Raw genomic sequence first — 14,953 nt, forward strand, 5'->3', positions numbered from 1 at the left:
ACCAAACCTGGCTAATTTTTGTATTTTCAGTAGAGATGGGATTTCGCCATGTTGGCCAGGCTGGTTTCTAACTCCTGGCCTTGACCTCAGGTGATCCACCCACCTTGGCCTCCCGAAGTGCTGAGATTACAGGTGTGAGCCACTGTGCCTGGCCTACAGTTTTCTTAAACCAGTATCTTACCATCATTGAGTTACGGTTTTAGTTTTAATGAACACATAGCAAATTTAAATAGACTTATATGCAGTATAACATTAGAAAATTGAAGTGCCATTGGCTAGTTGGTGATACTGCTATACCTACTGGCTTCTCTCCCTCTCCCTCTCCCATTTGGAATTTAATAGAGGCTGAGTACAGTGGGCCACACCTGTAATCCCAGCACTTCGGGAGGCCAAGGAGGGAGGATCACTTGAGCCTAGGAGTTCAAGGTTACAGTGATCTGTGATTGTACCACTGCACTCCAGCCTGAGTGATACAGACACTCTCTAATTTTGAGATGGAGTCTCACTCTGTTGCAAGTCTGGAGTGTAGTGGCATGATCTCAGCTCACTGCAACCTCTGCCTGCCGGATTCAAGCAATTCTCTTCCCTCAGCCTCCCGAGTGGCTGGGATTACAGGCGTGCACCACCACTCCCAACTAATTTTTTTATTTTTAGTAGAGACAGGGTGTCACTGTTTTGGCCAGGATGATCTCTATCTCCTGACCTGAGGTGATCCGCCTGCCTTAGCCTCCCAATGTGCTGGGACTACAGGTATGAGCCACTGCACCCGGCCAAAAATTTTTTTAAAACTAGCAATTTAATACAACCTCATGACTCAAAGTGATGCATGGAGCTAGGCACCATGGTGCACACCTGTAGTCCCAGCTGCTTGGGAGCCTGAGGCAGGAGGATCGCTTGAGTCAAGGAGTTCGAGGCCACCCTGAGCAACATGGCGGGACCCTGTCAAATCAAAGTGATATACAAATTCGCCATTATAACTGGGGTATCATACTTAGGTCACTGTTGAAACCTGTAATGTATTTGGTGGACTGAGTTTTATTCTAAGAGGTATTTTAATTTGATAAGATTTATTGTTTTCATAATGTAAATGAAAGGAAAATGTCAAATTTAATTACTTATTTTTTGGCAACTGAAGCAAATCTGTCACATCTTCATGGTTTGAGTAGCAGGAAAAGTAGCAAAAAAGTAAATAGCTGACTAAAAGTTTCCCAAGACGTTAGCAGTTAATCTGGAATTAGTGTCCCAGCCCTGCTTCCCTGAGACAAACTTATTTTTTTTCCTATTATAACCAAGAAACTGCACATAAGTAAACAGTACAACTCCTTTAAATATCCTTTGACCTGAATATAAATGGAACCAGGTTGCAAAAGAAACATACAGAGGAAGGATCACAGTGTGTCAATAACACGCCAAGATACTAATACTTTTAAAAGTCACTCCTATTCATAGCATGAATAATGCTGATGTGAAGCTAGGTGTGAAGTGCTTTCTCAGCTCAGAACAGGAGGCAGGTCCTATAAAATCTCCTCATTCCGGGCCTACTGATGGAAACCAAAGGCTATAAGGTGTAGTCTCCTGATTCTATGGAAGTTTTCCCAGGAGAGATACTCCCAGCAGCATCTGTAATTCTCAGAATGACAGCGACTTAAGCCACTGACTAGGAGGATTCACACTTAGGAATGCTGCTACCCAGCATTGAAGACTAGTAGCGTGCCAGGCATAGCTAAGCGCTGTTCCCTCACTGTCTGAAGCCTCCCAAATCCATCACATCCGGCTCGGCGAGTTGGAATAGCTTGCTCAAGGTCATGTGGCAGGCAGCCAAGTGTGCCTCAGGGGCCCCTGCCTGCCCTAATCTCTACAGTGTCTAAGGCCCAGAGCCCCTCCCCACTTGAAGGGTAGCACCTTGGGGACAATTGGTTTGGGGACATTGTTTTGATGGCACTTCCTTTTTTGAAAGAGGAAACATCTTTTTAGTCTATTCTCATTGACAGAGGAATAGCTTTACGTTATTATTGTTGCAACTTGCCTTGCCATTGTTTGCTACTTTAGCCATTTGAATTCTTTTCATAACCTTCCATCTCCTCATGTAATGAGCATTTCATAGCAACATATCTTGGATAGAAGTAAAATGTTTTTACACTCTAAGCAGATCTCAAGTTTCCCAGCTTGGGGAAGAGCTGGTAATAAATGAAGCTTGCATAAAGGCTGTTAGTCCAAACAGACAAGAGCCCTAAAGAGGAAAATTAGATATATCAGTGGCAATGGAGTATTCTGTGACTGTCTAGCATTATAATATACTAAGGATGATTATACATTTGTTATATTTTATATATTTTATATATTTTATATTTTATATAACATACTTATATAAGTATATATTATAAGGACTTTTGGCTCTTACTACATGCTTATTAAATATTCTCTGTTTTGTATTCCAAGATTAAAATGAAATGTGTAGAAATGTTGCTAGAGCAAGACTGGTGGCTGGGCAAGGTGGCTCAGGCCTGTAATCCCAGCACTTTTGGAGGCTGAGGCAGGAGGATTGCTTGAGCTCAGTGGTTTGAGACCAGCCTGGGCAACATGGCAAAACCCTGTCTCTACCGAAAATACAAAAACAGCTGGGCATGGTGGCTCACGCCTGTAATCCCAACACTTTGGGAGGCCGAGGAGGGTGGATCACTTGAAGCCAGGAGTTGAAGACCAGTCTGGCCAACATGGTGAAACCCCGTCTCTACTAAAAATACAAAAATTAGCCGGGTGTGGTGGCGCACACGTGTAATCCCAGCTACTCAGGAGGCTGAGGCAGGAGAATCACTTAAACCCGGGAGGTGGAAGTTGCAGTAAGCCCAGATCATGCCATTTCCCTCTAGCTTGGGTGACAAAGTGAGACCCAGTCTCGAACATCACACACCGGGGCCTATCATGGGGAGGGGGGAGGGGGGAGGGATTGCATTGGGAGTTATACCTGATGTAAATGACGAGTTGATGGGTGCAGTAGACCAACATGGCACAAGTATACATATGTAACAAACCTGCACGTTATGCACATGTACCCTACAACTTAAAGTATAATAATAATAAATAAATTAAAAAAATAAATAAATAAATAAATAAATAAATAAAAATGAAAAGACTGGTGACATTTATTAAAATGAAACTCTCATTTAGGTAGAAGATTAACCACAAGTCAGTTTATATCACAATTCAGTTTATAATTTGAGCTTTGTTTTTTAAAAAGGATAAACTATATACCACATTCTTTCTCTTATAGTTACTTAAGAAAAAAAAAAACCCTTTACGCTAATTGCATGAGGGAAGCAGCGGGAGAGTGGTGGGGGATGTGTGCTGTTCCCATCAGCCCATCAACTCTTCTTATTCTGCAGTGGACAAGATATGGTGAGCATCCTCCAGTTAGTTCAGAATCTGATGCATGGAGATGAAGATGAGGAGCCCCAGAGCCCCAGGTAATGAACCTGGCAGCTTCTCTTCTCGAGTGTATGTTCTTGATTTCGGTAGTGATTGTACTCTGACAAGTTGCTCCAATAAGGAGCTATATTTCATCGAGTTACGTATGATATTAAAATAATCCTTTTTCTTTTCAGAAAGACATTTATATGTCATATATATTTTGTGAAATGAATGCATTTATTGAAATTAGATCCCGTAGTTTTTATGATATCATGCCTTAGAAAGGCGCTGACTAGAAGGACTGAAGAGTGAGTGTTGCATGTCTTTCTGCTGCTGTGCTTCTGCTTCCTAAGAATTGCCGCACCCGTATTAGTCATTTAGTTAGTTTTCTCTTTAATTATTTGAAATTTAATGTTTTGAAATAAGTAAAATTGTTCTCTTGGTTCAAAATTCAGATAATAAAAAACGATATACAAAGGGAATTTTCCTTCCTACCTCTATCTCCCTACCGTGTTTTCTTCTCTAGAGACAGACATTACCAGTTTCTTATGTATTCTTCCAGAGAGATTTTATATGTATTATACACAAGCAAAATGTCCATGCCTACCCTAATACATAATTACTGCGCACATGTTCTGCACCTTGCATTTTTTCACTTATGTCTTGGAGCTCACTGCATATTAATGCACAGGAGCTTTCTCCTTTGTCAGAGCTATGTATTTTACTGTGAACAGATGAACCGTATTTTATTTTATTGGTCCCCTGTCATGTTGCACTGTTACAAACATTGCTGCAGCAAACAACTTTCGACATGTGTCACTTCTTATAGAAGCAAGTGTCTGGAGGACAAAGTCCCGAAAATGGGGTTGCTGTCTCAGACAGTGTGTGCTGTTGTAATTTTGATAGATCCTGCCAAATTTCCCTCCGTGGAGTTGTGACATTTAGCAGTCCCTCCAGCAATGTATGAGAGTACTTTATTTCCACACTTTCACCTGCAAAGGCATTATCAGACTGAAGGATCGTTGATAAGTGATATTCTGATGAGAAATCCGATAAGTGAGAAATGGTATTTCAGCATAATTTGAATTTGCTGGTTTTTTTTATTATGAACCAACTGAACCAAGTGAAGTGTCTTTTTGTGTGTTTTAAGACCCATTTATATTTCTAGGAACTGTCTGTTGCCCATGATCCTAGGTTGTCTTTTTCTTATTATTTACAGTTAACAATTGTGAACTTATTCCTTCTTTTTTACAGTTATTCTTTATAAGGGAAATTAGTTTCAATTATATATAAAACATTTTATATAATCAATTTTAATTGTATATAAAATAATACCTAGTCCCCCATGAATTTGCTATATTATTGCAATAAATCCTATTTGATGTAGAGACTTGGGAATTAATTCTTTTTTTTTTTTTTTTTTTTTTTTTGAGATGGATTCTTACTCTGTCACCCAGGCTGGAGTACAGTGATGCCATTTTGGCTCACTTCAACCTCTGCCTCCCGGGTTCACTCCATTTTCCTGCCTCAGCCTCCCTAGTAGCTGTTACAGGTGCCCACCACCATGCCTGGCTAATTTTTTTGTATTTTTAGTAGAGATGGGGTTTCACTGTGTTAGCCAGGATGGTCTCGATCTCCTGACCTCATGATCCGCCTGCCTCAGCCTCCCAGAGTGCTGGGATTACAGGCATGAGCCACTGTGCCTGGCCAGGATTTCATTCTTTAAAAAATGCTTTCAGCTCATTTTACCTTAGCTCTACCCTCCATAATTCTTAAGGCTGGTGTTTAATTTTTAAAATATTTTAATAGGAAATTATTTTAAAACAGTTTGTAGGTACTCAATTTAAAAAGGGATATTTACCTCCCGGAACTCAAATTATAAAAATATTTTTCTGGCCAGGTGCAGTGGTTCATGCCTGTAATCCCAGCACTTTGAGGGGCCAAGGCAGGTAGATCACTTGAAGTCAGGAGTTCAAGAGCAGCCTAGCCAACATGTCAAACCCCATCTCTACTAAAAATACAAAAAATTAGCTGGGCTTAGTTAGTGTGGGTGCCTGTAATTCCAGCTACTCGGGAGGCTGAGACCAGAGAATCACGTGAACCCAGGAGGTGGAGGTTGTAGTGAGCCAAGATCGCACCACTGCACCCCAGCCTGAGCATCAAGAGGGAGACTCCGTCTCAGAAAAAATATATATATATATATTTTTCTCCATCTCAAAAAAGAGAAAATTCTCACCAGACTATCAATACTGTATATGCATTGAATTTTCATTTGCTTTCTGGGCCATTAAGTAGATTTCACGTCTGACAGATATTTCTGTGGAATTCTGTGTCTCTAAGTTCTATGTCCTTTTTTATGGTTTGACTCTAATACTTTGACTTTGTTTAATAGAATCCAAAATATTGGAGAACAAGGTCATATGGCTTTGCTGGGACATAGTCTGGGAGCTTATATTTCAACGCTGGACAAAGAGAAACTGAGAAAACTTACAACTAGGATACTTTCAGATACCACCTTGTGGCTATGCAGAATTTTCAGGTAAAGACATGATGACTTTCCAGTGAAGACTTTTATGAGTCGGGTATAGTCGGAAAGATCTTTTTTCTGGAGCTGTACTACTTGGGTTCAGATTTCCTCCTTCTTGGAAGGAGTGTTTAACCTCTCAATGCCTGTTTCATCGTCTGTTAGATGGGGATAGTATTAATACCTATTTCATAGAAGTGTTGTGAGGATTAAATGAGCTAATAGACTAACACATGCGAAGGGTGGAGAATAGAAGCACATATGTGTTTGATAGGGTGAGCAGTTATTTATTTGTGGGGTATCTAATTGGCACATGTCAGTAGAAGATAGAGCAATGATCTAGATTCAAATACCGTTGTCCCTTATCCTTGGGTGTCCTTGGGGGATTGGTTCTGGACCTCTCATCGTCACCCCATGGATTAAAAAAATTCATGGATGCTCAAATCCCTTATGTAAAATAGCACAGTATTTGCATATAATTTAGGCACATCTTCGCATATACTTTAATCTCTTGATTACACATAATACCTAATATGATGTAAATGCTGTGTAAACAGTTGTTACACTGTATTGTTTAGGGAATAATGACAAGGAAAAAAGTCTAGATATTCAGTACAGATGCACCCATCTTTTTAAATTTCTGAAGATTTTTTACTCATGGTTGGTTGAATCCACAGATGCAGAACCCACAGGTTCGGAGGGCCAGCTGTGCTTTGAAAATATTAGCTTGTGGTTTTTTTTTTTTTTTTTTTTTTTTTTTTTTTTGAGACGGAGTCTCGCTCTGCCGCCCAGGCTGGAGTGCAGTGGCCAGATCTCAGCTCACTGCAAGCTCCGCCTCCCGGGTTCACGCCATTCTCCTGCCTCAGCCTCCCGAGTAGCTGGGACTACAGGCGCCCGCCACCGCGCCCGGCTAATTTTTTTCTATTTTTAGTAGAGACGGGGTTTCACCATGGTCTCGATCTCCTGACCTTGTGATCCGCCCGCCTCGGCCTCCCAAAGTGCTGGGATTACAGGCTTGAGCCACCGCGCCGGGCCTAGCTTGTGTTTTATTAGAAAGAAAAAACTCTTAAGGCCAGGTGCGGTGGCTCATGCCTGTAATTCCAGCACTTTGGGAGGCTGAGGTGGGCGGATCACAAGGTGAGGAAATCGAGACCATTCTGGCTAACACAGCGAAACCCCGTCTCTAATAAAAATACAAAAAAATTAGCCGGGCTTGGTAGTGGACGCCTGTAGTCCCAGCTACTCGGGAGGCTGAGGCACTGCACTCCGGCCTGGGTGACAGAGCGAGACTCCGTCTCAAAAAAAAAAAAAAAAAGAAAACTGTCTCATAAGGAAGATGAATATGTGCTATGAAATTGAAATTCGTTTTATTCTGTGATAATCCTAGCAATATTAAGGAATTACAACAGATGAGCATTCAGTAGGAGACATAGGACTAGTGGTATTGGGTTTATGCTGTTACTTTTATGGAGAAGGAATGTTTGCCTAACTTGAGACATTTAACTTGAGAGATCCTCACTTTCAGTGTTGGGAAAGAACTTGGCCAAGCAGGAGTATAAGTTTCCCCAACTTTATCAAAGGAGCAGTGTTCTGTTGTTCTAGTAAAAATCTAATGCCTGTAGTTGAAATTGTCCCTCCTCTTCTAGGAGATGGAGCCTCAGCAGATTATAGTAAAACCGAAAGTTAGCCTGACTAGCTTTTTTTTTTTGAGACGGAATCTCGCTCTGTCACCCAGGCTGGAGTGCAATGGCACAATCTTGGCTCACTGCACCTTCCACCTCCCAGGTTCAAGCAATTCTCCTGCCTCAGTCTACTGAGTAGCTGGGACTACAGGCACTCCACCACAGCTGGCAATTCGTAGAGACGGGGTTTCACCATGTTGGCCAGGCTAGTCTCGAACTCCTGACGTCAGGTGATCCGCCTGCCTTGGCCTCCCAAAGTGCTGAGATTACAGGTGTGAGCCACCACACCCAGCCTCTGACTAGCATTTTTGACAGTTTTATTTACTTTGGATGTTTTAGGGCTGAAACTCTGCTATGAACTATGCCTGTGTTATCCAGTGCTGGCTTTAGTTCATAATAAACCAGAACCATGATCTTCAGGCTTCTTATGTCTGGGAACTCCTGGTCTCTACTTGTTTTTGGTTTCTGCTCTTTATGGAATTGGGTATGGATGGAGGGTTATTGTCTCGCTGCTTGGTAACCCTAGCTGTAATGAGGTGTCAGCCATCTATGAGGATTTTTCACATTCCTGTCCTCTCTGCCTAATATAAGTGACAATTCCTAGCTTGAGAAAAGAATTGTCTCCATGATTATTAAGGTTGACTTATACAATCCTTAACTAGAAATAAGAGCATATTCATATGTATCTCTTAACAGATATGAAAATGGCTGTGCTTATTTCCATGAAGAGGAAAGAGAAGGACTTGCAAAGATATGTAGGCTTGCCATTCATTCTCGATATGAAGACTTCGTAGTGGATGGCTTCAATGTGTTATATAACAAGAAGCCTGTCATATATCTTAGTGCTGCTGCTAGACCTGGCCTGGGCCAATACCTTTGTAATCAGGTAATGTGTTATCAGGTGGCTATTTTAAAGAAATAAAGTCTTCTTTTGCCCTGAAAGTTTTAAAGTTGACCCATTTCTCTAGTTGCTGTTCTTATTGAGTTAAAAGAAAGATGGTCTTATATGCTTTTGTCATATTTGTAAAAATTACTGAATTTAGAAATAAAGAACATGTGGTAGATTATCCAAGGGCAACCACAGTCAACATTTTCTCTTTCTTCCCAGACTTTAGTCGAAGGGGGTGTGTTTGTGTTTATATGGTTGTATCTGGCTCTTTTCACTTACTGTTAAGACAAGAATATATCATTTTAATAATAATTTTTCAAAGTATAGTTTATTTTTAATGCCTTTATGGTATTTCTTCAAGTGAATATATAGTAATTAACTGTTGCTTTTTTGGAAAATAGTGTTTGCATTCTCTTGCTTTCTGTGACCATTTTCAGGTAATGCTCTTTGTGTAGTGCTGTTAGGGACTTCTCTGTGCATAAAGCTCTTTCTGTATTTTATTTAGGGTTATGGTCCTCAGATGGATTTTCAGAGTCAGTCTAGAATTGCTGGATCAAAGAGCATGACTGTTTTTGTTTTTGCTTTTGTTTTTTGTTTTTTGTTTTTTTGAGACGGAGTCTCGCTCTGTTACCCAGGCTGGAGTGCAGTGACGCAATCTCGGCTCATTGCAAGCTCCGCCTCCTGGGTTCACGTCATTCTCCTGCCTCAACCTCCCAAGTAGCTGGGACTACAAGTGCCTGCCACCACGCCCAGCTAATTTTTTTGTATTTTTTTAGTAGAGACAGGATTTTACTGTGTTAGCCAGGATGGTCTCGATCTCCTGACCTTGTGATCTGCCCACCTCAGCCTCCCAAAATGCTGGGATTACAGGCATGAGCCACCGCACCTGGCTGAGCATGACTATATTTAAAGTTCATGGTGCTTCTAGCCCAACTGGGGGGACTACATTGAGATAAGATGCTGTTAACCTTCTTTACCAAGAACGTTTGAAAGCAAAACCCATAGGGTTGGAGTGTTCCTCTTTTGTATGCTGTAGGAGTCCCAGGGGTATGTTTGGGAGACACTCAGTGATTTTTAAATTGATTCTGAGCTGTGATCACTGGTGGCAAGAAATTATGTCCTCTTCTTGAGGGTGTATAAAATGGGGAGTTTAATAATAATCCTCTGAAACGTGAAAGGAATTACTTAAGTGTCTACTGCAAGCCAGGCTCTTGGGGACACAAGGCTGTTTGGGGTCAACAGTCTGACCTTCAAAAGATGTGCGAGAGTGTTCTGTTGAGAACTGCAGCTGGCAGAGCAGCATATGTAACATGGTTATGTTCATGTTTTTTAAAGTGTGTGTATCCTTTATACCTATGTTTTTGTACCTAGAAAAAGACATAATTTTATACCTAGAAAATATCTGAAAGGTTATGTATTAAACTGTTAACGGGTGGATTGCTGGCTTATAGGGTAGGGGGCTAGGCATTTTCACTTTTAATACCTGTATTTTTTTGATGATTTATTTTACTTGGGTGTCACATTCATAATTTTTAATCCTTTAAGGAGAAAAATGTGCTTATTAAATTTTTGGTCTCTGAAAGCTACCAAGTCTTAGTCATACAGAACAATATGTTGCAACTGTTTACAATTCCTAAAACTGTAAACTCCTCAAGGACTTGGAAGCTAAACATTAAGAATATAAAATTAAGTTGACAATCACTGTGTCTATGCATAACACTGACTTCACTTCTCTTGAGAAATGTGCATCTGCTAATCCATATTTATTACTTTTTGGGTGTGGGTGGACCCAAAAATAAGATACTGTTCTTTGAATGCCTTCAGCTGGTGTTATTTACCAGTAATGCTTGGAGAAAGAATCCAAAATTACCCCCACGAAAATGCTCGCGACCCAGTTGTTTCCGTGTTTGCCAAAGTGTTTCTGGTATATTCTAGAATATACCAAAGATAGTAACTTGACTCATTTAGAAAATTTTACATTGTATCCTCTTATAAGGCACTTGGAAATTCACCTTTTGTTTTTGGCTTGGCTTTCTAAATGTACTTTTACATTGATTTATAATATTAAGAGTTCCTAAGGAGAGAGATTTCTTAGAATAATCATGGCTTGTCTTAGAGCCACAGCCTTTCACAATCTGAAGTGAATGGTGCAGAGAGCTTTCTTGTTAAGTCATGTGTTTCTTCCTGCAGCTTGGCTTGCCCTTCCCCTGCTTGTGCCGTGTACCCTGTAACACTATGTTTGGATCCCAGCATCAGATGGTGAGTTTTACTTCTGGTTTTTAAAATCATGTGGGATTGTGTTTTGAAACTGCCTTTCAAATGAAGTTCTGTTTGCTGGCCTCCAGATAATTAGTAGCTTACTCATGTATTGCTGGGATCCTTGCTTTATGTAATATATGCTTCTGTTAATATGTGAATGTCCATGAAGGTTGGTTCGTATATAGGTCAGGAGCACCTGGCTTTTAAGGAGTCTTGTAATTACTGTATCACCTGCTTTAAGTAGAAACATAGCAGCTCAATTAAGCACCAGAAATTTCTTCTAAAGCTCGTACTTTTAATGAGTTAGCACTGTTGCCTGGATTTATGAATGGGCAGATTTTGAAAATGAGGTTCTTCATTGTCATCGTGGAATTGAGTTCTGCTTATTTTCAGACATGCAGGTGATAAATCTCTCCTTAATGATTCCGAAAGGAAAATGAAGGGATGGATTTTAGAGTTTTGTATTTCTTTTGTCAAGGTAGTTTTATTTTCTAGTTCAGGTACGTCAATGAGTAATAGTAGAGATACATTCTTGGCTGTTACAGGGGAGTTGAGAGAACATTTCATTTAAATGTAAATGTTTAAAACCAAAGAAATGTTCCTGCATATGTACAGTTTTTACCTTTAATCTTGTTTAACTGATTTTTCTAGTCTTCAAGGAAAACTATTTGATTTTCACATCTATGATGAGAGAAAACAGAAAAATTGTCAAGAGTAAGAATTGATTTGACATTATTTTTGAGAGTTACCTGCTTCTTTTGTAAGTCATAATTTTTCATTTTATAGCTTTTATACCGGGCGCCTCATTTTTTAATGGTTTGTTTTGGTTCCAGGATGTTGCCTTCCTGGAGAAAATGATTAAAGATGACATAGAGCGAGGAAGACTGCCCCTGTTGCTTGTCGCAAATGCAGGTAGGTAGCATGATGCTGAATCTACCATTTTGAATATACAGGAGTGAGACTAAGTCCTCAGCCTATAAAAGATAAAGTCTTAAGAAATGTGTGTGTGCCGCATGTTTAAGATAGTCCGTGTCCACATTGTAGCGAAAACTGTAAGAGCGAAGTTGGCTCGTTAGATTTTCTTTAATCGTTGGTTTGGTTTGGAAGTTATTTTATGTGTGTGTATACCTTTCCATTTAGATTGTAAATGCTTCTCTATCTTCTCCTTCATGTACTTCCTTTCTCTGCTCTAAACTGAATTTTATTTTACTTTTTTGAGACAGTCTCACTCTGTTGCCCAGGCTGGAGTACAGTGGCAGAATCTCACTTCACTGCAATCTCTGCCTCCCAGGTTCAAGTGTTTCTCCTGCCTCAACCTCCTGAGTTGCTGGGATTACAGGTGCGTGGTACCACATCTGGCTAATTTCTTGTATTTTTAGTAGAGACAGGGTTTCACTATGTTGGCCAGGCTGGTCTCGAACTCCTGACCTCAGGTGATCCGCCTACCTCAGCCTCCCAAATTGCTGGGATTACAGGCATGAGCCACTGTGCCTGGCCTGAATTTTTAAATGACACATTTAAGCCAGGTGTGGTGGCACGTGCCTATAGTCCCCCTACTCAGGAGACAAGCAAGATGTTGGCTTAAGCCCAGAAATTCAATACCAGCCTGGGTAACACAGCAAGACTCCATCTCAATAAATAAATAAAAATAATTGTACTGACATTGTAAGATTGTTGTAAAAATTAAACAAGAAAATATATTAAATGTCACACTTAAATATCTACCTTATAGGCGGCAGAGCAACTACCACTTTCTGCTCCATTTATCATATTCAGCATCATACTTGAAATCTAAGACAGTGCAATAAGGTAAAAATAATAACTGACATATAGATTAGAAAGGAAGAAGTAAAACTTGGTTTGCAGGCATGATTGTATAGATAGAAAGCTAAAGAAAAACTACTGGAACTAATTATCAAATCTAAACCATTTTCTGGATTTTTATATACTAGCAAAGAACAGTTGGAAATTGAATTTTAAATGTCATTTATAGTAGGATCAAAAAACATGAAAAATTTATGGATAGATTTAACAAAATATATGCAAGATCTATACGTTGAAAACTAAGAATGTTACTGAGAGAAATTCAAGAAGACCCAAAAACGATATGCCATACACATGGGTTGGAAGACTAAGTATTAGGTCAGTTCTTCCCAAACTAATCTATAGATTCAACGCAGTCCCTCTTAAAATCTCAACAGGCTGCAATTTCTTATAGAAATTGATGAGCTAATTCTAAAGTTTATATAGAAATACAAGAGATCCAGGAATTAGCCCAAAGAATTTTGAAAAAGAACAAAATTGGAAGACTGATCTTGTCATACTTCAAGAATTCCTATAAAGCTACAAGTAAGACTGTGTGAGATTGGCCAAGGAAAATAGAGAATTCAGAAATAGACTCATGTGACATATATGGTCACTTCAGGTTTTTACAGATGCCCAGGTAATTCAAGGGAGAAAGGACAATCTTTTTCCATCAGTGGTCTTAGAGCTTGAATATCCATATGGAAAACAACTGAATCTTAACCCTTATCTTATTCTCTGTATATATAAATATTAACTATAAATGGTTCATCCACCTAAGCATAGACCTAAGACAATAAAATGTCTTGAAGAAAATACAGGAGATCTTTGTGACCTTAGGTTACATTTCTTAGAACATAGAATATGTGAACCATAAATTGTACTTTATCAAAAATTAAAAGCATTCACTGTTTGAAAGCCCCTAGTAAGATGAAAGGTAAGTTATAGACTGGGAGAAATATTTGCAAAACATTTTTTCTTGTTTTTCTTTTTTTTTTTGTCTTTTTTATTTTTTATTTTTTTGAGATGGAGTTTTGCTCTGCTGCCCAGGCTGGGGTGCAGTGGTACAACCTTGGCTCACTGCAACCTCCATCCCCCGGGTTCAAGTGATTCACCTGCCTCAGCCTCCCGAGTACCTGGGATTACAGGCGCACGCCACCACGCCTGTAAAATACAAAATATTTTTGTATTTTTAGTAGAGATGGGATTTCGCCATGTTGGCCAGGCTGTTCTCAAACTCCTGACCTCAGGTGATGCACCTGCCTTGGCCTCCCAAAGTGATGGGATTACAGGCATGAGCCACCACACCCAGCTAACCACTGTCCCAGGCCTGTCTTCTCTTAAAATTTCTTTTTCATTCTTTTCCCGAGAAGCTACAAAACATTTGTTTGACAAAGAAGTTGTATCCAAAATATATAAAGAACTGTTACAACTCAATAAGGAGACTAGCAATACAATTTTTTTTTTTTTTTTTTTTGAGATGGAGTCTCATTCTGTTTGCCAGACTGGAGTGCAGTGGTGCAATCTTGGCTCACTGCAACCTCCACCTCCCGGGTTCCAGCGATTCTTCTGCTTTAGCCTCCCAAGTAGCTGGGATTACAGGCATGCGCCACCACAACTAGCTAATTTTTTTTGTATTTTTAGTGGAGATGGGGTTTCACTGTGTTGGCCAGGCTGGTCTTGAACTCCTGACCTCAGGTGATCCACCTGCCTTGGCCTCCCAAAGTGCCAGGATTACAGGTGTGAGCCACTGTGCCTGGCCTACAATACAATTTTTTCAGTGAACAGAAGATTTGAGCACATACTTCATCAAAGAAAATGAAAATGTATAGCACTTGAAAAGATGTTTAACATCATTAGTCATTAGTGAAATGCAAATTAAGATCACCATGAGCCATTACTACATATCTGTTAGAATGCAGAAATTACAGGTGGCTCACGCTTGTAATCCCAACACTTTGGGAGGTTGAGACAGCAAGATCGCTTGCCCTCAGGTGTTAGAGACCAGCCTGGGCAACATGGCGAAACCCCTAGGAAATTTCTACAAAAAATACTAAACAGTAGCCAGGTGTGGTAGTGTGCACCTGTAGTCCCAGCTACTCGAGAGGCTGCGGTGGGATGTTGGCTTAAGCCCAGGAGAGAGAGGCTGCAGTGAGCCAAGATTGCACTACCATACCCCAGCCTGGGTGACAGATCAGATCCTTTCTTAAAAAAAAAAAAAAAAAATTCTTTAAAATACAATGTCAGGCCAGGCACAGTGACTCATGCCTGTAATCCCAGCACCTTGGGAGGCTGAGGCAGGCAGATCACCTGGGTTTGGGAGTTGGAGACCAGCCTGGCTAATATGGTGAAACTTTGTCTCTACTAAAAATACAAAAATAGCGGCCG

The 14,953-nt window shown here is 40.1% G+C and overlaps 1 protein-coding gene across 4 annotated transcripts in view; it reads left to right on the forward strand.

The window, feature by feature from the left end:
* Positions 1–14,953, forward strand: part of PDXDC1 (pyridoxal dependent decarboxylase domain containing 1) — a 60,941-nt gene that overhangs the window by 20,069 nt on the left and 25,919 nt on the right. For 2 of the 4 annotated variants that reach the window (XM_025371589.1, XM_025371588.1), the window contains exons 4-7: positions 5,801–5,947; positions 8,311–8,500; positions 10,694–10,762; positions 11,596–11,674. In XM_025371589.1, the coding sequence (XP_025227374.1) occupies positions 5,801–5,947; positions 8,311–8,500; positions 10,694–10,762; positions 11,596–11,674 (485 nt within the window). Of the gene's footprint in view, positions 1–3,383; positions 3,465–5,800; positions 5,948–8,310; positions 8,501–10,693; positions 10,763–11,595; positions 11,675–14,953 lie in introns of all 4 variants that reach the window. The other 2 variants (XM_025371587.1, XM_025371590.1) reach the window with 2 other exon arrangements.

The sequence above is a fragment of the Theropithecus gelada genome, chromosome 20, assembly GCF_003255815.1.
Source record: "Theropithecus gelada isolate Dixy chromosome 20, Tgel_1.0, whole genome shotgun sequence".
NCBI lineage: Eukaryota > Metazoa > Chordata > Mammalia > Primates > Cercopithecidae > Theropithecus > Theropithecus gelada.